Source organism: Balaenoptera borealis (genome assembly GCF_965194805.1).
Source record: "Balaenoptera borealis genome assembly, chromosome: 17".
Taxonomy (NCBI): domain Eukaryota; kingdom Metazoa; phylum Chordata; class Mammalia; order Artiodactyla; family Balaenopteridae; genus Balaenoptera; species Balaenoptera borealis.
In genome coordinates this window covers 6,383,965-6,411,911 of record NC_138876.1, presented here as the reverse complement: position 1 = coordinate 6,411,911, position 27,947 = coordinate 6,383,965, and the positions used below count along the sequence as shown (strand labels likewise).

At 44.0% G+C, this 27,947-nt stretch overlaps 1 protein-coding gene across 4 annotated transcripts in view; it reads left to right on the top strand.

Moving 5' to 3' along the window:
* Window positions 1-610: 610 nt before the first annotated feature.
* The window catches only part of KHDRBS3 (KH RNA binding domain containing, signal transduction associated 3), a 165,194-nt gene continuing 137,857 nt past the window's right edge, over window positions 611-27,947 (top strand). For all 4 annotated transcript variants that reach the window (XR_014236663.1, XR_014236664.1, XM_082364647.1 and 1 more), the window contains exon 1: window positions 611-743. Coding sequence is in view for 2 of the 4 variants with exons in the window: in XM_082364647.1 (XP_082220773.1) it covers window positions 656-743 (88 nt within the window). In the remaining 2 variants the exon portion in view is untranslated. The remainder of the gene's footprint in view (window positions 744-27,947) is intronic.

Below are 27,947 nucleotides of genomic sequence, written 5' to 3'. Positions count from 1 at the left end.
GCCGTGGGGCTCCCCGCGCGCCCCCCCGGGCCGTGGGCGAGCGCGGGGCGAGCGGGAAGCGCCGCGACGCCCCTCCCCGGCCCGTCCGCGCATCCGGGAACGGCCCCCTCTGGCGGCGCGCCGCGGCGGATGGCGGGCGGCGGGGCGCGGGCTCAGCGCGCAGGCGCGGAGGGCGGGGCGCGGAGGGCGGGGCCGGGCGCTCGGCGGGGCCGCTCGGAGAGCGCGGGGCGGCGCGCGGCGTGCGGGTGGTGGCTGAGGTCGGCGCTGGCGCCGGCTGGCTGGGCTCGCCCGGGACTGCCTCAGGCTCGCAAAGTGTGCCGCCGGCCCGGCCGGAGGGCCCGCCTGACCGCGCCGGCCCGTGGCGGGAGCGCGGGGGCCGCGTCCGGGAGGCAGCGGCCGCCAGCGCGGGGCAGTCGGCGGCCATCCCCTGGGGACCGGGGCTGCGCGGCCGCTTCCCGCCTCGCGGCGCCGCCGTCGCCGCCGTCGCCGCCGCCGCCGCCGCCAGGCCGACCGCCCGGCTTGGCTCCGCCGCGCCCCGGCCGCGGCGTCCGGCCCGGGTTCCGCGCCGCTAGGGCGCGGGCGGGGTCGGGGGTTGCGTGGCCGGCGCTGCCCGCCGGCCTCGAGTCCGCGTCCCGGGCCCGGGCGGCCGGCGAGCATGGAGGAGAAGTACCTGCCGGAGCTGATGGCGGAGAAGGACTCCCTGGACCCCTCCTTCACGCACGCCCTGCGGCTGGTGAACCAAGGTAGGGGCGCGCGCCGGCCGGCCGTTAACTGGCGCCCGCGGCCGTTGGGGACCCGGGAGCGGCGGGCCAGGGGGCCGGGGACCGGGAGGGTCGGGACCGGGGGGCAAGGCGGGAGCGTGGGGCTGGCTGGCCGTCGCCCTCGGGGCGACTGGAGGGGACCCAGGTCGCAACCTGGGGGCGTTCGGGGAGGGACCTGGGAGCGTACGGGACACCTGGGGAGCGCCGAGGTGTGTGTGCGCGTTGGGGAGACACGGGAAGGAAGGAGGCTGAGGCGTTTGGCTAGGACTTGAAGGAAACCTTTGGGGCCTCGAGGGTACCCAAGGGAAACTTCTGGGTGGGGGACGGCGAACATCTGGGGGCTTCGTCGGGGCGGGGTTGAATGATCTCATTGGAGGGGGAGAGTGGGGCGGGGGACTCGGGGAACTAGTGCGTTTGGCTTGTCTGGAGAGAAGGAACTGGAGCAAGCTGGAGGGAAATGGAAGGATTTGAGGGGATCGAATGCAGAAGAGGTGAAGGGAGCAGGTGCTTGGATTGTTGGTGAAGTTTGAGGACCTTTGGAGGAGATTTGGGGTCAGACCCCAAGCACTTTGGAGGAGCAGGGCCAGCGGTCCCAGTGGCAGAGACCCGTTTCCTGTCGCATCCCCTCTTTGTCCCGGGTCCAGGCTCTAGCCGCCCTCCCTGGGGGTGGGCAGCTCATGCCAAGCCTTGCCGGCTGGCCCTCGAGGGCCATTAGGGGAGAAGAGGCCCACCCCGGAGCCCGCTTCTTGGCTTGCCTGTCGTCTCTTTGGGAGGCTCTGGCTGGGCCGCCCTCCTTGGGGGCTGGCTGGGGACTCGGAACGCCGGCCGCGGAGTCTCTGCTGCCTGTGCCATCTTAGCACTACTCCGGCCAGCTCAGGGTGTGAGCAGCCCTGGGGAATGCAGGCCACGGGGTGCAGGGGGTACAGGGGCGTATGGAGGCGGGCGGGCCCAGGACAGTGTTCCCAGGCTTGTTCCTCCTCAGGCTTCCTGAGTAATCTTCTGGGATGGACGGTAAATTAAGCCTGCCTTCCCGGGAGCAGCCCTTTATTCCTCCTGGATCTGGGAATACGTGTCTCAGAGAAAGCTGGGTTTGGGAGCCACTGGTCTACTGTTTCTTTGGGTGATGACAGACACGTTATCTGGTCGGATCTGTTACCTTTTGCTTGAATTACTCACTGTGCCTTGACAGTCTGTGCTTCCTGACTCAGGCGGGTCTGCGGGTCTTAATGCTGGCCCTGGCTCTTTTATTGTTGGAAGTGAAAGATGAGGCAGACATATTCTGCTTGTGTATAGATAATCTATATTTTAAAACAGCGACCTCCGGTATTTGCGCGTTGCAACCAGTTCTTCCGAGTAGGGTGTGCGTGTTGTTGACTGAGGGTGGTGGTGGAGAGACTCACTGTCTCCAAGAATTTAAGCTTGATACTTAATTTGTTGAACGGAGATTGGTTCACAGAGCTTCCCCATTTAATTTTAATTGTAGGCTTATTTTTATTTCTTTAATAACAAGGGGTTGTGAAGAAGTAACGGGCATGCATTAAAGTAAGAGAATTTTAAGTTTTATTGCCATGCTCTTCCGAACAGCCCAACAGTTAGGTTTGTACTCCTTGCTCTTTGTGATTTACATATATCTTTTGTTGCCTGCTGGGCTGTCATCTCTTTGAAAGATATTTCTTTGTACATTGTGTGAGATCACTGGCGTTAGAAATATTCTGGATTGTAGAACGAGTGCACTTTTCTTAATAAAGAAGCTGAATCAAAGTTACGTTGTACTGAATTAAGGAAGCAGTTTAACAAAAGTGTAGTAAGTTATTTTATTTTAAAAGTCAGAATTATTTTTCTGTGCCAGGTTGCTGCAGTACATTCATTCTAATACATTCAAAATTCTTTTGGTTTCTGTGTTTTTACCTGTGGTAATTGTTTCCAGTTATTTGAAACAGATCTTGCACAGTGTTGCCATTTAGTGTTTTTTTTAAGACCTTAAACCGGATTACCTTACTTTTCCATCAAAAATGTAGTTCTTAGAAGAAGCACGCTTCTCACATTGAACAGTTATGTGAAGGAAGAAAGAGATACTGCTCAGGTGCTCTTATTACTGTTAATTTAATTATTTCAGACTAAAATGTTTTCCCCTTAAATCACAGGCTGGTATCTGGAATGCAGAACCCTATCATTTAAAATATTAATTATGCTCTGTTATGTAACTTCAGAATTACAAGTGCATTTCTAAAACATAGTGTCTTAAATCTGAATTGGCTATTAGGAAACTTTGATTTTAAATCTGATAATCATCTTGTGAGTGGCTACTGAGAGCATTTTTATTCTTTTTTACCTGTATTTTTGACTGTTTGCATCTAAAGGAGGCACCTGGTTTTTCAGATGTTATTCTGAATCTTGATACTGGAATCCGAATTCGGTCACTAACTTGTACAGTGTTGATGAGTCAGCAGTGCACACCTCTGTTTTATTATGGAGTGGCATGCAATAGATAGACGTGATGGTTAACATCTCCACATGCTAACAGTACCTTTGTTTGCGTAGTGTTCTAAAGTTTCTGAGACTCTTTCAGGCACATGCTGTCTACTTGTGTTCTCACACTTGCACGCTGGTGAGGCAGCCTTTGATGTCTCCATTTTTCGGGGGAGGGAGCTGAGGATCTCAGCTATGGGAGCTCGTAGGTAACTGAGATAGGTTAATCTGAACTCAGGTGTTTGGTCTCTTAAGGCGCTTGTTCTCCCTACTTATGTCTTCCCCAAAAGATGGCTCTGAAACATTTCACACATGCTAATTTACCTGCAGAAATCGATATAACTAATATGCTTGTTTTGTGTCAACTTCCTGTTGATTTTGTTTAAAAGTTTGTTTCTGTGCTTGTCTAGTGGTCTTCTTTGACGAAACAAACATTCACGGTAGATTTATCCTGCAAGATTTTAGTGCTCAGGTCAAGAGGCATTTTTGAATTAAAGCTCTCTGGAGACCAATATATGACTTAAGTAATCAACACACTATGATAATGAAACAGTTGATAAATGAGGTGTGGTCATTTTTTTAAAAATTCAGCATTTGTAAACATGTTCAACTTCCTAGCTGAATTACTTTTTTTCCTAATAATCCTTAAGTAAGAACTTGAGCTGGGATCACATCAAGATGTATGCTTCTCTGCTAACATAGGTTGGCTTTTACACTTTCCAGGCTTGTGTTTTGTAGTGGACATTAGTTCCTGACTTTTATTTCTGTTTTCTCAGGATAACTGATTTTCCTTCCCCCCACCCCTCAAATATCAAATGCTTTTGTTTCTTTGCCAATAGTAATGGGTAATGTTTACTTGATGTTAAACCGAATCAAATAAAATAGACTTTTTTAAATCGCCCCCCCCCCGCCCCGCCCGCAAACACCACTGCCTGTAGAGTGAGTTGACATTGCAGTTTCTTGCCAAGGAGGTTAATTGGAGATGAAAGTAGCATTGCATGTTTTATATTATATTTGCTAGTAGGGGATGTGCTGACTCTTACTAAAAAACATCTTCAGAAATGTCTTACGCATTATCATTTAATCCAGTTCTCTGGTATTGCTTTGGATGTTTTTCAATCCAAGCCAAGTAACCATTAAATAAGATTACATAACCCTGTATTTTTAATTATCTGATGTAATATATGGATTGGTGGCTGGTTCACTGCCAAGTTATATTTAGTGGTTGGTTACAAGAGGAAGTGGAGCAAAGGATTCCAGATTATGGTGGTCTATTCAGGTCGAGATAAATAAGTGTTTTTCATATTACATAAATTTCTCTAATAATAGGACTCTTAGCATTACTCAGGATATGTGTGAGGGGTAAACATGTATAAAGGAAGGATCATTATTTTGCCTTAAGTGCATCTCTTTGTTCAACAAAACTCAATGGCTTAAGAGTTTCATTTTGGGAGATCCTTTTTGTAAATTTTTTTGATTGCTTGCGTGTTGTCAGGCGTTTAAAGTAAGAGAGAAGAATGAGAATGAAAATTGCAGAGTTATATTTAGCTGTGGTGCCTTCATGTCATAGTGTGTGATTCTCTGCTTCATCCAGAGAAAGATGTGGTTATTTAAGTTTTTAATAGTTTTTCTTAGGGTTATCAGGTTTTGTTTTTTGTAAGAAAATGGATGCATGACTCACATTTTTAGATAAACCATTTCTGAATTTTTTATAGTGTGTTATGATTCAAAGGGATCCAGTGATTGTCAGTTACCATGTTTTGGTATCTGGACGTTAGTAGCAGGTTTATTTGAGAACCTGCCACGCGGGGCATTTGTGTTGGTCCTGAAGGTAGAGAGGGAAGAACAGTCTCTGCTCTTGAGGAATGTCTGCTCTCTCTGCATTAGATTGAGAGTGAGCTTTAAGTTTATAGATGCCCTCTCCTTTCCTAAGGAATGTCTTATTAGACTTCAGCTATTCTTTTGAAATATTTAGTGACAGGCAGTTTAGATTTAACTCTCAGTCTAGGAACATTTTCAAGGTGCTTCTCTGCCTGGTTAGGTCTATAATCTCAATACTGGGAACAGCCCAGAAATGTAGAGGCTATTAGCCTAATATTTCACTTGTAGAAATCAAGACTCCAACAATAAAGTTGAGTCACCCAGAGTGACATACTTATAAAATGTCCAAGTGGAGGTTCAAGCTTTGTTCTTCTCCAAGCCCATTGTTCTTTACCATATCACACTGACCCTTGGACGTATAAAAGGTCAAGCTCTGATGGTACAGTTAGTAATGACAGAAGGGGGATTCAGACTCTGGCCTCTTATGCGCAGTTTGTTCTTTTCTCCCTAGCCAGTGCCGGAATTGAAAGATGGGTTATGTAGCATCCGTTGTTATACTTTATCCTTCCAATTTCTGCTGTAGGTATCTCCTCTGACCACTTACCTCCCCCGCAAATGGGTTAGAGTGCCTATTTTCAGGTCCCGAAGCAGCCGCTGCCTAAGTCTCTGATGGGGTGATAGTCATCACACTGTACTGATTGGATCTCTGTCTTCCCTGGGAGAGTGTGGGATGCTTGGGAGGCAGGGCTTGGTCTTACATGTCTTTGCGTCTTCAGCACCTCATGTAATTCTTGGTACGTATCCCTGGCAAACTCCAGTCTTCGTTTCAGTGTTGTGTTTTAATTCTCATAACGGTAGAAGAGTTAGAAAGTATATTTGGAGTTTGGCAGTCATTAAAGGCTTGACTCTTTACCACTTTAGAGCCCCTGAGTTGGGGGTAGGAGGAAGTCACCAACAGCTCTGCAGACAGAAATGAAAGGAACTTCTAAGTGAAATGCAGTGTTAAACAAGCAGAAGAACATCCCAGGGCTCTGTACACGAGGTGGAACAGTAGGGGTCCTTCTCAGGAGGTAATGAGAAGATGTTATCAGATCTGCTTTGAATCAGATGCTTATTTACTTTTATTCTTTCTTGAGGAAATTATTAGCCAGTGCACTGTAATACAATTAGCTCTCCTTCCCTAAACTCCTAATGAGATTTCTTATGAAAGGATTAAACCAGAAATTTGGAGGCCCTCGTCACTTGCCGAATAAGCCTTCTTACCTGAAGGAGTTAATCTTCAATCTCAGATGCCAGATAGACACCCAAAGCCCAAGGAGCAATTGGGGTCACAGATGGAATGCCAGCAGCAACTTTGGTATCACAGGACCCGTTGCTTGTTGTCATCGTTCCCCGTGAGTGGAGATAGAATGGTTTTAACGTTTCATCAAAAAATAGAAGCAGAGTGTTCCTTAGCATTGGAATAATGATTATGATAAAAGCTGCCAAATCGAGGGCCTCTGTGCCACGTGCTTCCTATGCATTGCCTCTCATCCCCACGAGATCTTGCCAGGTAGGTGGTTTTATCCCCTGCCCGCCTCCTTTATTTTTTCCAGTGAGGCATCTGAGGCTCAAAAGGGTAAAGTAACTTGCCCAGTCTAGGTATGCAGCTTTAAGCAGTCAGGCTGAACTTTTTTTTTTAAGGAATTCCTTTTATTTTTATTATTTATTAATTAATTTATTTATTTAGTTTTGGCTGTGTTGGGTCTTCGTTTCTGTGCGAGGGCTTTCTCTAGTTGCGGCAAGCGGGGGCCACTCTTCATCGCGGTGCGCGGGCCTCTCACTATCGCGGCCTCTCTTGTTGCGGAGCACAGGCTCCAGACGCGCAGGCTCAGTAATTGTGGCTCACGGGCCTAGTTGGTCCGCGGCATGTGGGATCTTCCCAGACCAGGGCTCGAACCCGTGTCCCCTGCATTGGCAGGCAGCTTCTCAACCACTGCGCCACCAGGGAAGCCCCAGGCTGAACTTTTAAATCAAGTCTGCAGTGTTTTGATAGGATACTTTAAGAGGCAAAGGGGTGGAACCCAACATTGTTGTTTGTTTTCAAATAAGAGTTTCATTGTAGTAGAAGCCAGTTAGGAATTTCCATTTGTGATGATGAATTTTTAAAAGAGGTTCCTGAAAATGTGTTTTACCAAAAAAGGCAAGCTCCTTTTTTTCCTGCGTTCTCCGGCAGTACTTTTCAGTGTTCAGTAAGCATTCAAGGTAAGGATTTTTAATTATGTATATTTCAGTAGTCAAGGAGAAAATAGAAAACTTTCTGTATTGAAAATTAGTCATCTCTTGATAAAGCTCTGTCTCTCTTGAAGGAATCTCTCAGAGGCACAGGGCTCTTTGTATTGGTATTTTAATACTCTATCACAGACACAATTGGTATGATATCAGGGATTTATAGTCAGTTTATGGTATGTTTAAAAATTCTCCGTCTTCTAAAAATAGGCTCATAAAAAAAAAAAAGTGCCTAGAACATATTCCCGCAGATAATGGTTTTGGCCTTCTGAAGGGGGGTGGTGTTTGAATATACTTGATTGCAATTGTTAATAATCGTAGTTACTGTTAATCAAGAACCTTTTCTGGGTTAGATGCTTTATGTACATTATTTCATTTAATTTTTCTAACAGTTGTCTTAAAAGAGTAAATCATTTTGCCTTATTTTATAGGTGAGAAAACTGAGGGCAGGAAGCTTAAATAATTTGCCTAAGATTCAGACAGCTAACCAGTGGTAAGCCGGGATTCAGATCTGTATCTGCCCATCTCCAGGACGCTGTACCGCATAGCTTACTTGCAAGCTCCAGGCAGAGGTGGGAGCTTTCGTTGTGGCTGGGTTTTCGTGTTGACTCCCCTGGGAAGATCTCTGTCATGCAGCTCTTAAAATGCACTGCCCGGCATCGGACTGGTTATCCGTGAGCAGAGCCGATTGCACAGAGGGGCAGACGGTGGTGTGACCACGTGGGGTACGAGCCGTGTGACCACGGGCAGCGCGGAAAGTCTGGTGGATGCGTTTCCATGGGGAGCGGCGTTACTTCACAGGGAAGAGCTTCTAAAAGGGCCGCGGGATTATGGGAGGCAACAACTTTCTAGTTTGTAACCCTGTGCCAGTTACTTAACTTCTCGGAGCCTCAGCTTCTCATTTTTAAAGTTGGAGACCTTATACCTGCTTTGTGGGGTGGTTGTGTTAGGTGTGAGGTAAGTACAGTGTCTGACACGCAATAAGTGCTAGACAGACATTACCTGCTCATTTCACAGAATTGCCTGAGAGAGGTGTGTGCGTACTGGCAGCACTTTGCAGAGTAAAGTATATAATAAGAACTTAATACATAAGTCATCCAGTTTCATTCCTCAGGTTAATTTTATGTTTTAGAATGATTTTAGTTTTCCAATCCTGGAGATACTGAAGGGGAAACTCATTCTTTTGGAAGCCTCTTTCATTAATATCATGTACAAAATTAGCAGCAACTCTGACTGATTTTTATTATGCTATTCAAGATGCAGCACCTGAAGCTTCCATTAACAAATGAGGCTTCCATAAACAGATTTATGACTGCACATCTTAAAACATGTCTGGGCACTCAGCAGCCTCTCTCCACAAGCACAAGGTATCTTACTCTGAATTGGTAAGCTTTAAATTTCCATAATTTTTTACATTTCCATAATTTTTCACCAATCAGCCCCTGCTGCTATTTTAAGGACTTTAAAAGGTGTTCTGGCATATTATTGACGTTCTTTCTCGGTATGATAAAGAGCGTGAGTGTGTGAGAGCACCCTTTTTGATCTCTGTGTTTGATATGAATCTTACACTTGGGGTCACTGTTGGTTCAAGCTCCCATGGAGAAATTGTAATGGAGAGGAGGAGGGAGAAGGGACAGTTTTCATCCTCGTCATTTTTCCTTATTCTCCCCCCCTCTACTTCAGTTTCTTGTGCCACTTGTGCTCTATTCTTCTTCCACTAGATGGCGCTCCACATAGCCAGGCCACCCTCTTCCTCCACACAGGTAGCTTCTCCTGAATCAGTGTTAGTCTTGATCCATCAACAAGCTTGCATTGCTTTTGAAATTCACGTACTGATATTAACCTTTCATATTTCTGACATTTTAAGAGGCATACTCTGTAGCCAGCGCTTGCAAACCATTATGGCCCGTTTCTGTTTTGTGCCTAAGTTGTGCCTGGCACTGCTGCAGGTTCTTTTCCACACGATACCTCCTTTAATCCTGGGGCCTTGGGAAGTCGTTCGGTGGTTCTCATTCTACAGCTAAAGAAATGGAGGTGAGGGAGATGCATAGCTTGTTCAAGGTCATGCAGCTAACTTATGTTATAGGGTTTACTTACATTATAGGGTTTACTGTGCCCTAAAGAAAAAATATTCCAGAAGCGTTGAATTGAAATTTTTTTTAAGGAAAGTATTAGGGTAGTCTGATTTATGGCTACTGGCCATTGTAATCTGTTTATTTTGTTGGGGAAAATTATAGTCCTGACAGTTACTTGCATTGGAGTATAAAAGTCAAATTCTTTGATTTGTGTAAGGAAGCAAGCAATAGTAAGAAAAGCTTTGTCAGCTGGTGTGGAAATTGGTGCTTCCTCTTGCCTTCCCTTGTCTACTGACTTGAGTGGGCCAAGGGACTTGATCAGTACCAGGTACAAAACCATGGGGAACTTTGGACAAAGCCATGATTCTACTTTTAGTAATTTTAGCAGAGCTGAATACGGGATTGAGTCCATAGGAATTCAAAAATTTATACTGAGGTTTCTTTCACTCCATTCATTTATTTAATATTTGTTGAGTATCTGCACTGCTAAATTGAACTGTTTGTTCTGGGCCAATTACTTCTCTGAGCCTGTGTTCCCCTCTCTGCACATGTCATTAGGGTGAAATGACAGTGATTGTGTATTTGTTTAATTTTACTAAAATTTTTAAAATTAGAATATATTTTTACATCCAATATATGTTATTTTTTCTATCTGAATTTCATACATCAACTCTTGGTCACCTACCAGTGCAGTGGACTATCTGCCGGTAATTTTTTTAGGGCTGGCTTTCTCCTGCCACCTTTTGCCACCTTTGTCCCTTGCTCTCTGGTTGGATGTGCTCAGCGAACACAAATGGAAGTGAAATGCTTAGAAAAATCCCTCTCACCTTTTGTTTGCTTCCTATGTGCAAGCCACAGCTAACTAAAGACTCAGGCGAGAGTGGTTAAGAACATAATTTTAAATCAAAAAGACCTGAGTTCACATCTGAGCTCTGCCACTTCTCCTTCTCTGTGTTGTGACTTTGGATACATGGACCCCTCTCAGCCTCGGTTTCTGTGATGGAGAAATGGTGATAAAAAATTAATAAATCCCCTTTGAAGTTTTTTGAGGTTTAAATGAGATGTGTGTGCAGAGCTGTTGTTTAGTGTCATGCCTGACGTTTAGTAAGTGCAGGGCAAGTAGCTGCTCTTCCTGCCATCCTCCTCCTCCTCCTCCGCCTCCTCCTTGTCCTCATTTTTTATCAAGGAATTTGTAATCCAACGGGGGAGATAAACATGTTGGGGAACAATTTTAAGAGTGTGTTAAGCGCTGTGATAAAAGAAGGCCGGTTTTAGGGGCTCAGAGAGCGACCTCTCTCATCTCAGGACCAAGATAGGCTTTCTGGAGGAGGCTTTTTCAGAGAGGACTAGCCGGATGCAGCCATCGCTGCGAAGGCCGGGCGAAGGACTTGGGCAGGGATGGATAAACTGTCTGACTCCTCCGGGTTATTCATTTCCGTCTCCCATGTTTCCATAACTTCTTCATATTCCTACGTGCCATGGCATGTTGTAGGTATTGATCTGTCTTCTCCTTTCCTCTCCCCCTCCCGTTTTTCTTTTTCCTGGCCTTAGAATTTTTATTTCGAAACAACTTTAAACTTACGGAAGAGATAAAAGAACAGTGCTAAGAAACCCTTTATACCCACTTGTCTGGATTTACCAATTGTTTACATTTTCCCACATTGGCTTTGCCATTCTCTCTGTGTCTGTGTATTTTCATGACTCATTTGAGAGTAAGGTGTGTGTGTTATCTCCCCTTTACCCCTAAATACTTGAGTACCTTGGTGTGTATTTCCTGAGACTAAGGGCTGTCTCTTACATAACTGCAGTTGCAGATAACAGTGATGACAGAAGTTAGTCATCGTTTCGATACTTTTATTATCTAACCTGCAGTCCATGTGCTACTCTTGCTGGCTGTTCCCGTTTTGTCTTTTATAGCAGCAGTCCCCAACTTTTTTGGTACCAGGGACTGGTTTCGTGAAGACAAGTTTTCCATGGACCTGGGGTGCGGGGGATGGTTTTGGGATGATTCAGCCACGTTACATTTACTGTGCACTTTACCTCTATTATTATTACGTTGTAATATATAATGAAATAATTTTACAGCTCACCATAATGCAGAATCAGTGGGAGCCCTGAGCTTGTTTTCCTGCAACTAGATGGTCCCATTTGGGGGTGATGGGAGACAGTGACACCGAAGTGTGTTGCTTATGTCCAGTCTACTCTGCAAGATGCAGCTTAGCTGTCACTGGCCACTCACTGATAGGAGCCTGCAAGCACTTGATTTATTATGGTCTCTGCAGTCAAACCGCTCTGCTAATGATAATCTGTATTTGCAGCCACTCAGCTCCACCGCAGATCATCAGGCGTTAGATAGATTCTCATAAGGAGCGAGCAACCTAGATCCCTCACGTGTGCAGTTCACAGTAGGGTCGCTCTCCTATGAGAGTCTAATGCTGCTGCTGATCTGACAGGAGGTGGAGCTCAGGCGATAATGTAAGTGATGGGGAGCGGCTGTAAATACAGATGAAGCTTCACTCGTTCGCCTGCCCGCCCGCCGCTCACCTCCTGCTGTGCAGCCCGGTTCCTAAGAGGCCACGGACCACTACTGGTCCGTGGCCCGGGGGCGGGGGACCCCTGTTTTATAGGACCCAGTTCAAGACCACACATTGCTTTTAGTTGTCAAGGCTTTTCTTTTCTTTTTTTTTTTTTTAACATCTTTATTGGAGTATAATTGCTTTACAATGGTGTGTTAGTTTCTGCTTTATAACAAAGTGAATCAGTTATATATATACATATGTTCCCATATCTCTTCCCTCTTGCATCTCCCTCCCTCCCACCCTCCCTATCCCACCCCTCTAGGTGGTCACAAAGCACCAAGATGATCTCCCTGCGCTATCAGCTCCTCCACCTTCCGTTGCCTTTCGTGGTATGCATGTTTGAATATTGCATAGGCCAGAATTTTGTAGAATATCTCTCGGTTTGGGTTGTCTGATGTTTCCTTAAATTTAGATTCATGTTGTGCACTCTTTAGGCAGGAGTTCCACTGAGGTGGTGGTGTGTCCTCCTCAGTACATCATATCAGGAGGCACACAGGGTCGGTGTCACTTTATCCCGTTATTGATGACGCTGAGCTTGGTCACTGGTGTAGGTGGTGCCAGTTTTCTCCGCTGTAAAGTTACCATTTTCCTTTTGTAATTAATTAGTACTTTTGTGGGGAGATGCTTTGAGACTATGTAAATACTCCTTATTAAACTCTCCCTCACAAATTTTAGTATCCATTAATGGTTCTTACCTGAATTAATTATTACTATGATGGTTGTAAAATTGTAATTTTCTAACTGAGATATTCCATCTACATTTATTGGTTGACATTCTGCTGAAAGGGAACATTTTCATTTTTTTCTTTCCTTCTTTCTTTTCCTCTCTCCTTCCCTCCATTGGCTATCAGTGTACGTTCACGGATTCTTCTGTAATTCAATTGGTTGTAGTCCTTTACTGTCACTATATAAGTTGATGCTTAATTTGTTCCAGATTTGGCCATTGGGAGCCCTTTACCCTGACTCCTGGGTCCTATTGACAGGATCATACCATACATTTTTTGAGTTTTTTTTTTTTTTTTTTAAACTTTCTAACAGCATTTTGTTCCAGGCTCATCTTGTACTTGCTCTGCCCCAGCTCTGGAACTGGCCATTTCTTCCAAGGTTCCCTGGTTTCTTTTAGTGTGGAATGGTGTTTAAAAACCACAGTCTGGGCTGCTGGCATGTCATGGCTTCTAGGCCTTTCACCAGACAGAGCCAGAAAACGGATATGTTTCTGTAGGTGTATCACCATTGTCTTCGTGTTAAACTCTAAGCCTAGGGCTAGCAAACTTTTTCTGTAAAATGCTCAATAGTAAATATTTTGTGGGCTGTATGTTCTACTCAACCCTGCTGTTGTAGCAGAAAAGCAGCCATACGCAATATGTAAGCGAGCGAGTGTGGTAGTGTTCTGACAACACTGTTTATAGAAACAGGCAGTATGCTGGCTCTGGCCCTGGGCTGTAACCTGCTGCCCTTCCCTGCTCTCAGCTCCTAGAGAGTAGGGACCGGGCCTTATCTCCGCTTACCAGTGCTGCCCACATACGGGCACAAAGCTCTTTGATGAACGCATTCATAACTGTTAGCTCTTTGTATCACAGACTATTTATTTCTCTTACAGATCTTTTGGATGTCGATCTCTTGTGACTTGCCAATTTGTTGAGGTCCTTATTTGCAAGATGAGATTCTTTAAAACATAATATGCACAATATACAAAGTAGTACTGAGAAAAAATAATTTTGTAGCACTCCTGAGGGTGTTTTTCTTGTCATGGTAAAAAAGTTACCTTTTTCTTGATGAAAGCATCTCAAGGCGGAGCCTTCACGTGCAGGCGTTAGCACAGGCCCTGCTCTGGTCTGACATCACGTTTATCCCTGTAGTCTCAGCTGGAAGGCAGAACTCCAGCACCAATCAGGTGGGCGAAAAATCTTGAAATTATACTCCTTGGATTGTCTCAGAGCTGATTTATTTCTTTGCAGTTTTCTTTAGGTAATTTATTGCTTTAATTTATTCCAAAAGAGACTTCATTACAGCAGTGACAAATGGGTTTTATGAGAGAGTGAGCCCTTTCTCAAGAAGACTGTGTCGTTAGGAAAGACCACCTGACTGTGGTCAAGGTGGTGTGGACACTGAGAAGGCAACCACACGCATCACAGCAGAGAGCAGTGGCGCTGGCATAAAGGTGCAGATTAAATCAGGTTAAGTGTCTCTGAGGACTAAGTCTATCAGACTTTAGTTACGTCAGTTGTAAGCTTGCTGGTGAGCAGTTTTTCTGTTTGTCACCAAACCATCTCATTGTTTATCGGAAGCAGCACAAAGTTTTGCTCTATCCTTTCTCTAGAATCCATAAGAGTGGTTTTAAAGTTCTGTGTCTCAGAGCAGTTCACGGTTCCGCAGGGAGTCCCGGTCTGGTGAGAACGGGGAAGGCGAGCACGTCTCCTTCCCCCTGGGCTTTTGTCTTCCAGGTCCTGAGGTGCCTCATACGATTTTGATTTGCTTCATGAATTTTACTTTTTGTTGTTTTTTTAAGTGTGAAAAATACTGTCGAGGAAATTGTACCTCAGTGACGGACTCTTGGTCAGAGACAGGGGTCTGTCCGCTCTGTGGCTCACGGCCCCTCGCTTAGTGTATTGTTGCCGTCAGCGCGGAGCACCTGAGGAGCCAGGGCTGCCCGCGCTGTTTACGTGGTCTGCAGTGGCGTGGGGGACGAGGGGGCAGAAACATCGAGGTCAGGTAACTGAACACAGTAATTGGTTATTTTCTGTGTTGTACTTTCTTCTAGTTTCCTTTTCACCCCCGTTAGGGTTGTGCTCCGGATATGCTACATGGGTGCGTTACTCTTGGTAGTAATGAGCTCTCTGGGCTTAGGTCTCTTCATGTATAAAGTGAGCGCGAGAGGGTCTGTGTCCCGCGCCTGGCAGGTCGCAGGTCCTCACTGTCAGCCCCCTCCGCCCCGGGGCCCTTGGCCGGCAGAGGAGCCCGGCACGGGAGGCGGGGACGCGGCGCGGAGCCGACCCCCGGACGGTGCGTGGATTCCTGGCTGCCGGTCTTTGCGGTTCCGGGCCCCACGTTCCTTCCCACAGAGGGTGCAGGACAGAAAGTAGTGCTGTCGGCTTTGGGGGTCCGCGCAGTCTGCCCATCACGCTGCAGGCTCTCAGGCTCTCGGGAATCCACTGCCCAGCTTCCAGGAAGACCCTTACGAGGAGGCTGGCAGGGTGTGTATTTCTCCGCAGTTGTCCCCGCTGGACCCCGGAGGGTGTATTCATCAGGGATCGAGTTCTTAGGCTGGGCTCGGTGCTGGGACACAGGGCCGGTAACCCTTCATTCCTGCTTAAAGACTTTTCAGCCCAGTGGGGAAGCAGCCAAATTTGAAGACATTCATGATGTGAGGTGGTGAGGGCTGTACAGAGACGGTCACGCAGGGCTCTGTGGAAGCCCAGGAGCCCCGCGTCGTCCCCGGGGCGGGGGGGGGGGGTTCCTGACGTGGTGGTGGAGGAGGAGGAGACCGGTCTGTAGAGTGTGCCTGCTCGAGCCCCTTCCGCCGCGTGAGACCGAGGCCACGCCGCGGAGCACAGGCCGGGCTTCCTGGCGTGTGGTCCCTGTCCCCGCCGTCCTCCTCCGCCTCCCCCTCCCGCTCCGTGTTCATTCCCAGTGCCCAGTACAGCCCCTCCTCTTTCCAGCCGTGGTTGTGTTCATCACACTCCAGATTATAATGATTTGTTGGCAGTTATTTCTCCCACGAGAATCCCAGTTCCTTACAGACAGGAGATCTGCCTTCTTAGCTTCAATTCCTTCTCTAGCGCTGAGCGCAGTGCCTGGGAGATGGTTGGTGCCAGGAGACGTCTGTAGAACGAGTGGTCAGCTGGTCTCAGTTTCTTCTTCTGTGCATTAGGGCAATGAATTCATTATCTCAGGACGCTTCGGTGAAGGAAAACTGAAAAAGGCTGTTCTCCTTTTACTTGAGTTTCTGGCTGCTGATTTTGAGGGGAGATCCTCCATTTCTCAGGCAGGTGTGCCAGGCGTGTACATCCTGGCGGTGTGGGACTCAGTCAGACCTGTGGCGAGTCTCCCTGGGCTGCTTAAGAGTTTCTGGATCTGGGCACATGCCTTCACCTCTCTAAACACCAGTGCTTCAGTTTGTTAAAACAGGCATGAAACTACCTACGACCCAGACTTCCTGTGAGGTTTCAGTGACAAACACTGAGACTGTGTGTAACCAGACTCAAGGCTTCTGAGCCAGCAACATCAGACTGGCTGAATCTGTTCACACTGCCTTCTCTGCGGTTCTCTCTCTCTCCTGCTTTTCTCATCCATCTGTAAGGTCCTTTGTGATTATATTGGGCTCGCCTGGATAATCCAGGATGATCTCCCCATTTTAAGGTCGGCTGATCAGGAAACTTAGTTTTCTCTGCCACCACTAATTCTCCTTTGCCTGCAACTTAACATTCTCCGGTTCTGGAAGTCAGGATGTGGGCATCTTTGGGGAGCCACTGTTCTGTCAAGCACAGAGGGATTGGGGAGGCAGCAGAAACTGATGTCCATCAAGTACCGAGTGTACCTTCAGCCTGGTTTCAGGGGTTTTCATATATTAGGACATTATCTCAAATTATACAGCAGGGGTTTTAGAGATGTTAAAATAACTTGTTCGTGTCATGTAATTATTAATAATAATGAGGTATTTTGTTGAGTTCTTGCTAAGTGTCATACACTGTGTCAGGAGATTTACAGAGCATATTTTTCTCAATTCTCAGTACAACCTTCTGAGGTGAATGACATAAATTCTACTTCATAGGCGAGAAAACAGGCTTTCGTGGAACTGTGATTGGCTCAGTGTCACATGGCAAGCTTGTAACTGAATGCTTTGGACTTCATCAGTCTGACTTCCAAGTCCATACTCTTTCCGTTAAGTTACCATGGGTTAAGATAAAAGGGTCTTATGGAGCTGATTTCTCTTGCATCCCACCTCGTATTGAAGTTTTTGTCTGGATAACATTCAGAGTACCTCTTAGGGTATTTGTCAAAGATTATTTGGTGTCACATATCACAATGACGAGGTAGTTAATTGGCTGACTTGACAACTTCTCTTTCCTTTCCTCTATGCTCCAACTTTTTATCCCTTTGTAGACCATAACAGCCTTCTGTAAGTATTTATTGAGCTCCTCCTCAGTTACCATTCCTCCTGTCTATTTTCCGTAGTGTTTCATACATTATTTTATTTAATCTTTGCAGCAGCCTTCTACAGATAACTATTAATACTCCTATTTTATAGATAATAAAACAGCCTGACAAAGATTAAAACCAAGCTCTGTTTTGACTCAAAAGCCTGTGCTATAAAAAGGTGTATCTTATTTACAGTTTTTTGCTTCAGTCCTACATATTCAACATGATCACTTGAAATAATTTCATAAAATATGAGGAAAATATAGACAGAAAAAACTAAAAATGACTGATGCAGTAGTAATTAAATAGGTAAAGAATGCCCGAAGAGCACAAGTTCATATATCAAAAGTAGGGCTAAAGAGTGCTTGGTTTATATTGACCCTGATGAGCTCAGTGACATGGAATAAACTAGGACTTGATTCAGCAGTGTGTTTCAATTAATGTTTATGGTAGGCTGAAGAGTGGCCCCCAAATATGTCTATATCCTCATCTTTAGAACTTGTGAATGCTACCTTATATGGCAAAAGAGACTTTATAGATATGATTACGTTAAAGATCTTGAGATGGAGAAAGTATCCCTGATCATCTGGGTGGGCCCAGTATAATCACACTGGTCCTTATAAGAGGAATGTGGAGGAAGAGTCAGAGTCAGACAGAAGACAGTGTGACAGTGGAAACAGAGATTGGAGTGATGTGGCCACAAGCCAGAGAATGCTAGCAGCCTCTAGAAGATGGGAAGGACAAGGAAAAGGATTCTCCCTTGGAGTCTCTAGAAGAAATGCTGCCTTTATATGCCCATTTTAGACTTCTGACTTTCAGGCCTATAGGGCAGGGGTCCCCGGCCTGTTAGGAGCTGGGCCGCACAGCAGGAGGTGAGCAGCAGGCAAGCAAGCGAAGCTTCACCTGCCGCCCCCCATCGCTCTCATTACCGCCTGAACCATCCCCCCCTTCCCCCACACTGGTCCGTAGAAAAATTGTCTTCCACGAAACTGGTCCCTGGTGCCAAAAAGGTTGGGGACCGCTGCTGTAAGGTAATAATACATTTATGTTGTTTTAGGCCACTAAGCTTGTAGTAATTTGTTACAGTGGCAATAGGAAACTAATGTAGCGTCCTTCAATAATTATGAACTGCTTAACAAAGTAATAGTTGGGGACTTCAATACCCTTTTTTAAATAATGGAGGCAACAACTAGGTAGAAAATTGGTAAGGAAATAGAAGACGTGAACAACACTATAAGTTGACTAGACTTAGGGAACATTTATAGAACATGCAGAAACTACATTTTTCTCAGGTGCACATGGAACATTCTCCAGGACGAACTGTATGCTAGTCCATAAAACAAACCTCAATACATTTTAAAGGATTTAAATCATGTAAAGGATGTTCTCTGACCACAATGAAATGAGATTGGAAATCAATAACAGAGAGAAACTTGGGGAATTCACAAATATGTGGAAATTAACAGACTCCTAAATAACCAATGAGCCAAATAAGAAATCACAAGGGACATTAGAAAATACTTTGAGATGAAGGAAAATAAAGACACAACATTTCAAAACTTATGGAATGCAGCTAAAGCAGTACTTGGAGACAAACATATAGATATAAACGCTTATATTAAAAATGAAGATAAATCTCAAATCAGTTACCTAACCTTCGATCTTAAGACACTGGGAAAAGAAGAGCAAATTAAATCTAAAAGAGGCAGAATGAAGGAAGTAATACAGATTAGAATGGAAATTAATGAAAAAGAGAATAGAAAAACAGTAGTGAAAATCAACAAACTGAAAATTCGTTCTTTGGAATGGACTTGAGGACACAGGGAGGGGGAAGGGTAGGCTGGGACAAAGTGAGAGAGTGGCATGGACATATATACACTACCAAATGTAAAATAGATAGCTAGTGGGAAGCAGCCACATAGCACCGGGAGATCAGCTCGGTGCTTTGTGACCACCTAGAGGGGTGGGATAGGGAGGGTGGGAGGGAGACGCAAGAGGGAGGGAATATGGGGATATGTGTATACGTATGGCTGATTCACTTTGTTATACAGCAGAAACTAACACAACATTGTAAAGCAATTATACTCCAGTAAAGATGTTAAAAAAAAAAAATTGGTTCTTTGAAAAGATCAACAGATTTGCCAAGATTGTAGCTACATCGACTAAAAGAGAGAAGACTCATGACAAAAATCAGGGATGAAAAAGGTACATAACTGCTGACTTTACAGAAATGAAAATGTAAGGGAATACTGTGAACAATTGTATACCCATAAATTAGATGACTTAGATGAAATGGGCATATTCCTAAAAAGATACAAACTACTGAAACCGACTCAAAAAATAGAAAATCTGAATAGAATGGTAAAGAGATTGAATTGGTAAAATAAATAAATAAATAAATAAATAAATAATCAAACTACTCAGTAAGAAAAGCTCAGGTCCAGATGGCTTCACTTGTGAACCCTATCAAACATTTAAAAAACTAATCAGTACTAATTCTTGACAAACTCTTCCAAAAATTAGAAGAGGAAGGAATATTTACCAATTCATTGTATGAGACCAGTATTACCCTGATTCCAAAAATCAGACAAAGACATCGCAAGAAAACTACAGACCAGTATCTCTTACGAATATAGACACAGAAATCCTCAGTGAAATACTAGCAAACCAAATCCAGGCAGCATATAAAAAAGATACACCTTGATCACGTAGGATTTATCCCAGGAATGCAAGGTTGGTTTAGCATCTGAAAATCAATTAATTTCATATCTGTGCCAATAGAATAAAGGACAGAAACCACAAAATCATCTCAGCAGTCACAGTAAAAACATTTCATGGATTCTAACACCCTTTCATGATAAAAATGCTCAACAAACCAGGAATAGAAGAGAACTTCCCAAAACCCGATAAAGTGCGATCTGTGAAAAACCCACAGGAGACATCATACTTAATTGTGAAAGACTTTTGCCCTAAATCAGGAATAAGCAAAGATGTCAGCTTTCGCCCCTTCTACTCATCATTGTTCTGGAGGTTTTGGGCAAGAAAATGGAGTAAAACATCCAGATTGGGAAGGAAGAATTACAGTTAACTATTCATAGATGACATGATCTCATATATAGAAAATCATAAGGAATCCACTAAAAATCTATTAAAACTAACAAATGAGTTCCTCTCTCCCTTCCCTTTTGTATTGAAATTTAAAATTGAGTATTTCTTCTGATAATACGTATAGTACATACTTTACTGGACTATAAGTTTCACGAGGCCAGGATTCATATCTGTTTTGTAGACCATTGTGTACCTAACACCTGCACACATGCCTTGTCCATAGAAAGTGTTCTTTACATACTTGATAAATGAATGCTTATTTTGGAAAAAATAGAAAGTATAAAAAATAAAAAACAGTTGTACTCACCATAAACCAACCATTTGGAGATAGTCATTGTTAATATTTTAGACAGTTGACTTCTCCATAGAAAATTTCATAATTTCATTTTTTTAGCTTAATGTTTTGTTATCATCATTTTCTTAGATCATCAGAATGTTGGCAATACTGTTTTTCATGGCTGAGTAGTACTCCATGGTATGTATGTCATCCTGTACTTAGCTGATTCCTCACTAATGAGCATTTCCAACTCTTTGAATTATTGGTAATTCTGATTTGTCTGTTCTGTGTCCTTACATTCTGTACATTGCTGCCCTTACCTAGATCACTGCAAGAGCCTGAATTTGTTTCCTTACCACTAGTGTTCTTCTCTCTTTCAAGATTTGCATTTTAAAAAGAAGCAGTACAAAATGCAAATCTTTTTAAACATGCAAATCCAATAAAGTCATTCCTTTGTTTAAAATTTTCACTTGTATATCATATCCTCAAGGTAACTTGTATCCTCAAGACCTTTCTCAGGATGGTGTTCACTGCCCTACTTACCTATCCAGTCTCATATCTGTCAGTCCCCTCTTTGATCCTGAGGTTACAGTGATGCTGGATTTCTTGTCTGACTCATGAAAGCCAGTTGTTCTTTTCTGTAAGGCCTTTTGTTTGCTCTTCCGTTATGTTTTGTGTAACACAAGTGCCCTCCTCCCCCTTATGTGTTTAATCCATTTATGTTCTTAGGGATTCAACTCAGGTGTCACCACCCAGAAGAAACCAATTTGCCACCCACTCTCAATTTTGGATTGAGTACCCGCTTCTGTTCTTCTCTGATCTCTTAGAGCGCTCTGCATAACTCTGTCATAGCCTTTATCACCCTGGATTGTCATCTCCTAATGTCTCCCCTTAATAAGGTAAGCTCCTTGAAGGCAGGGGCTGTATCCACTGTGCCTGGAACACAACAGGGACTCAGTGAATGCTGCAGGGAACCTCTTTGCACATCAGTCTGCACTGGCCATTCAGATAATTTCTTTAGGATAGCCTCCCAGAAGTTTAATAACTAGGTCAGAGTTCATCAACATTGACAACCCTCATTGTCAAGTTGATTTATAGGTGGGATGTACCAGTTAAACTTTCTGCCAGTAGTGCTTGTGAATATACTTAAATGGGACCTTCTAAATCATATTTTGAGGTAAGATATGTTGGATAGTTTGTGTTGTTTCTGCTTAGGCATGGTTATTTAGGGAGATACTAAGTAGAAAGCGTTATTTGGCAGGCTCTCAGCCTGTCACCTTTTATGAGTAATTGGTAATGGGAGCATAATGTACTAAACTGGAAAGCTGGGTATTGGGTTTTCCATTTCCCATTCTGCTGTATGGTTGCCTTTCAGATGTAATTTGTTGTTCCTTGATATTGTAGACAGGCAGAGAGCTTTCTTTGACACTCAGTGTAATGATCAAAACAGTAATAGGCACACTGCCAGGATTAATGCTTTTTCAGAATTTGGAGAAACTCTTGGAGAAGCACTTTTGTCTGATCTCCCTATGGTTTTTCAAAGTTAAAAAGAAGTGTTATGGTATCACTGAGTATTATATTAAGAGGTAGGTTCAGAACTGCTGGTTGGGCTGAAGAACTTACAGTGGCTAAAAGCTGTCCATAGGGCAGAGAGAAAAATAATTAGCAATGATGTATATAGCATTTGGATTTGCATCTGATAAAATCCACAATAGAATTACAAAGCATTTCACAGTGCTGCTTTGGGAAACAGGAAATGGTTAGGTCTATAAGGGTTAATACTAGAGAAAAGGGGTGGTGGAACTGAGCTCTTGGTTACCAGACCAGTTTGTGGAAGAATATTTTCTATCAGTTATATGTCCATTGTCCTTATACCTCCATAGTCCCAAATGTAACTGGTGCCGTCTTTTTTCTCCTTCACTATTTCTTTCTCTAAGTTTTTGGTCGGGTGTTTGTGTGTTGGGATGGGTGGGAAGTGGCTTTAGGGCCTGGGAAAAGCTTGCTATGTGAGATTCCGATTTCACTGTTTGAATAAGTAGTCTGACACACAGCAGATGGGCTCTGGGCCAGCTATTAGCCACGAGGATGTGGGGACGTATATTCCCTGCAGCACTTCCCTCCTCTGTGAAAGGGGTAAACACCACCCAGCCAGCTGAGTTGTCACAAGGTGTGTGTGAAGATCAGGGAGGTAAAGGAACTATTTGTGAAGGGTCTAACTAGTGCCTGGCACATAGCAGGTGCCCAGCCAACGTTTAGTTTATTACTTTCTTTTTCATGAGGCTTTTCCCATCAGAACTTCTAGAAGAGAACTCAGTGCATTAAACAATAGGTGTTGCTTTGTTACTGTTCTTGTGCTTATTCCTGGGGATGACAGCATTTTTCCTTCTCCCGTAGCATTCCTAGACATCAAGTCTCTTTCGTCCCTTTCTTTCTCTGTCTCCCTCTCTCTATAAATCAGTCCATTAAAAAAAAAGGTCAAGACTGTTGGGTTTTCCCTATTGAAACATTGTATTTACTAATCAAATCCTCTTTGCACCTGGCTCATGTTTGAAAGTTGCTGATTATATTTTATGGACTCTTTTTTTTTTTTTCCACATTAAACATGTGGCACAATGGTCAGACCTGTCTGAAAACGTCGTCTTCTCAATCCAGTAATTATTATATTGTAGTTGCATTGTTGCACAGCACCCAGCCCGAAGATGATGGATTGTGGCTAGGAAACACATCCGGCTGCCATTAGCGCGTGTGCTGTGGTTTGCAGCTGCCCACACTGGCTCCTAAGTGCTGTCAGATTGTGGTTAGTGCAACGTTGTCATGGCAGTGGTGAGGGGAAGTGGGGGGCATTTTCTGTACTTGAGAATCTTTGAAGCTAATTAGTCTTTGGAACGAAAAGGTATAAAGTATGTGAATCAGATTCATACTCTGAATTTACATGATTCTGTCCCTCGCCGTTATCAGGGCACCGTGCCACGAGGCCGTCGTGTCCAGGTGCCTGGCGCTGCCTGGCCCAGACCCCCGCTGCTCACCCACTGGCTTCGGCGGGGCTGAGCTCACCCTTCACATCCAGACCTCGGAGTGTTGGGGTCCAGTCGGGACCTGCTCATTCCCGTCCCTGTCCAGGGTTGTGGGGACTCTGTTTCTGGGCCAGTACAGGACATTTTAGATATATTACAGAGCACCAATGTGCAATTCCAGTCTGTTTGGATGTGAGATGACTTTGAACGTCCAGTATTTTGGAAGGCAGTCTTGGATTGTGACTAAGATTGAGGCTTCTAGAATCAGATGGCTTAGGTTTAAATCTGTCTTGTCACTCCTACTTGCTGGCTGTATGCCTGGGGAAAGTAATTTAACCCTTCAGTACCTCAGTTTCCTCAATGAGGTGAAATGTGAAATACTGTAAAAATACTACCTTAAAGGACTGTTGTGAAGATAGGCTAACATACGTAAAGCATTCATTACATGGTAGGTGGTAACATTCAATTAATGTCAGCTGCTATTATTTTTATTATTATTATTTTTACAATTTGTATTTGTCAAGAGCTGAGCTAACTGCTGGGGAGGTGACGATGAATAAGAAAGAAGGAGCTACAGTCTGCTAGAATGTGCGCAGTGTGATAAAATCTGTGCACAGAAATACCCTCTCCCCGTCCCAGTTATCTTCCTCACTTAGTTCACTTCTCTTCAGAGCCCTCCTTTACCTTCTGGCAACTGATACATTTACGATCTGTCTCTCCCTCCTAGAGTGTAAACTTGTGAACAGCATGTTGCCTACTTGTGGCTGTATCCTCAGCACCTGTAATGGTGACTGACACATAGTAGGTATTCAGTAAAAGATATGGGATGAATGAATGCCAAAAGTGCCCTGGGAGCCCTGATGAGAAAGCAGTGCATTAGCATGGATGGGACAAGGAAAACTACAGAGATGATACTTTTTACGTTGGGCGTTGAAGGGCAAGCAAGAGTGTGCCAGCTGTCTACAGGTATTGCAGAGAAGGGCATTGCAGCCAGAAGAGCAGAGGTTTAAAGATAGGAAAGTCTCTGGTGTGTTAATGAGAGGAATGACTCACACCTGTTGTCACATCAGATGCTCTGATGGGTACTTTGCATGGAGATTATAGGAATTCATTTTCTGTTTGGTTACTTAGTTTTCAGTACTAAACTCTTCCTTTGCTTATTGTAGGAAATTGTTTTTTGTAAGATTTCATATGGTAGCTTCATCTTTTTGGGTGAAGTTAATTTCTAGAATATTCGCTATTCCTTAGTGATATAATCGAGCACAAATAGGACTAAGTAATGCTGGCAAAGGTAATGGAGATGATGATGATGATGGCATTTGCAGGTCACTTTACAGTGCCTTTACCAAAGATCTTTACGTGTTACTTCACTAAGCCTCTTGGTAGCGCGATGAGGTGTGCAAGACTGAGTAGCATCTTTGACCTGTGTATTTGTTTCATTTGCCTAGGCCTTTGAAATACATCCTTTTATCATTACCAGAGGCCTTAGCTCCTGAGTGCCACGTGTTGTCTTTGCTTCACCTTTGCAGTCCTGGACCCGGGTCCCCGGGGGGTGAAGAGCAACGTGTCCAAGAAGCCTGGTCCATGTGCTCCATTTGGGGTTCCCCCTTAGCTTTCCAAGGGTGGGGATGCTCACGGTCCCGAGGGACTCCAGGGCTCATTGCCAGCATGTGGACCTTGAGTGTGAGAAGCAAGGCAAAAGAAGAGGCCAGTGAGACTGTGGTTGATGAGTCCAAGTCCCTCTCCAGTGCCATTTATAATCCTTAATTTTTCTCTCCAAAGGCATCATCCCTTCCACAGAATGTAAGCTTTACGAGGGCAGGGTCTTTGTTATTCGCTCCTGATGCCAAACAGTCAAAACAGTGCTCGGTACATAGAAAATGCTCAGTAAACATTTTGGATGGATGAATAGTAAATGGGCGGTGGCCTCCTATTGTCTACCAGAAGTCCCTTTAGTTCCTGGCCCTTGTCTGAGCTCCTGTTCGTGGGTCAAGGGGAGATTGGGGAAGTCTAGACTCCTCCCAGAAATTAGAGGTTTGTTAGTAGTCAGGGCGGATGTTATCTCCATTTTCTGAGTGAAAAACGGAGGCCTAGAGAGGTTAAATAACTTGCCTTGGGTTATATGGTAGGCAGGTGGCAGAAACTACTCAAACACTGGTCCTTCCAAAGCAATTGAATGGCTTTCTCAGCTCCATTAGAAAGGAATAGTAATAGTTTATTATATAATATGTGCATATTTAGATATGTATGTCTTATGTTTTGTCTCCCAGATGTTCCCAGTGTATGAGCATATACTCATAATGACAATCATGTTTACCTGTGTAGCAAAACGCATTCTTATACAGTGTATATTCATTTATAAGTTGTCATGCTTAATTGTGACAGAAATTGATTCGTGGAAATACTGTTATCAGATCTGATCAAACATGAATAATACTGCACAGAAATACTCACTTTCAGAAGCATCTCTGATGAAAGACAGCAGTTTGATTCTTCTCTTTTGTGTTCTCTCTTTTTCTAGAAGAGGGTAATTCGAGCTCATCTGTTTGGACAAAATGATTTTTCTCTTCTCTCTGGTATTTTGACCTTGAACCTTCAGACCTATGTAAAACAAATTTCCTTTCAATATTCTTTGTTTCTCTTTAATTTTTCTCAATATTTTAAATTATTTAAATATTTTTATATAATGTCTGAGTGTATTTATCACTTGACATCACTTGTCAGTGGTGGTTAATATATTTAACAATAACATTTAAGGTCCAGCAGGGCAGTGATGTGTCTCTTTCTGCTCACTGTTGATTTCCTAGCACAGAGTGGGCTTCAAATGTTTGTGGAATAAATGACGTTTGTGTTACAGATATAGAAACACTTCAGCATTTCCTAGTTACAGAGCACTTACTGTAGTCCTGATCCCTCCAGATGCATCAGAAGGGCCCCTGTGTCTGGGGAAGATTGGGGTTCTTACTTGGAAAAGAGAAGCCATGGATCTGTATCTATACGTGGAGGGAAAGTGCCTTATAATCCAAGGCCAGTGACTGTTTTGATGACCCCTCCATCTCTGAAAAAGGACACGTCTACCCAGCGTCACTTACTTTTGACATATGTTGTCTACAATTTGGGTTTGTCTTTTTACCATACAAAATTGACTACTCTTTGTTAAGTGCAGTGTTCTGGTTCAAGCGGTGTTACCTGGAGGAAAAGGCCTGCCCTTCCTCGCTCCACACCTACATGGATGTCTGATGGTGTAGTGCCCTTCTTGGAGCCCTGTGACCGCAGACAAATGACTTCCCTGCCCTGCTCTGCTTCCTCATCTTTAAAGTGGAGATAGTGGTGTCTAGCTTTCTCACCCCATAGAGCTGTAGGTTAAGATAAACTGGAAAAATCTGGAAGGCTTTTCAGTTTGTAAGCTGCAACACAAAGCCAGAGTATTATCGTTACTGCCATCATTGTTATAATTAGGGTTATTAAAACACAGGTGTGGGAGTCAACATCTTTTATATAATTAGGTTTGAAAAGATTAATAATGTGAAAGTGAGTGACTAATACAATGCCTTGTGTAGTCAGGTGTTAAGAGGACAGCCAAGGAGCAGACCGAGGGTATGTTGTTTAGAGAAGGCAGTGTCACCGGAGCTTGAAATTCTGGACTTCACTGTCTGCCAACGTTAGTACTAGTGAATGATGGAGAATTGTTCTTTATTTTTTTTAATTGGATTTTTTTTTAATTAATTTATTTATTTTTGGCTGTGTTGGGTCTTCGTTTCTGTGCGAGGGCTTTCTCTAGTTGCGACGAGCAGGGGCCACTCTTCTCATCGCGGTTCACAGGCCTCTCACTGTCGCGGCCTCTCTTGTTGCGGAGCACAGGCTCCAGACGCGCAGGCTCAGTAATTGTGGCTCACGGGCCCAGTTGCTCCGTGGCATGTGGGATCTTCCCAGACCAGGGCTCGAACCCGTGTCCCCTGCATTGGCAGGCAGATTCTCAACCACTGCGCCACCAGGGAAGCCCAAATTGGATTTTTAAAAAAACCACTTCTTTGCTGAACACCTTTAGGTTTAAATACAGATCGTTAAAACAGGCAATGACAATAATAGCATTGAAAACAGATGGAGATTAGCATTTGACTCTATGTATCTGATATTTATTTAGCATATGTTATATGCCACTTGGTACACACACTTATTTTGAACGACATTTTAGAACTAAATAATTATTTTTAAATTAATGTTTTTAAATTTCTCAGTTTTAATTTAGAATATGGTAAATACCGATAGATTATAACACATAAACAAAAAGTTCTCTGGGGTTCTTAAAATTTTGTATGAGTCTTAAGTCGAAAGGGCTCCTGAGACTGAAACGCTGGAAAACTCTTGGGTTTGTGAGATCATGGTTCACATCTGCAATAATGCTTTGTACTTTTGCAGGGAAATGTAGAAAACTT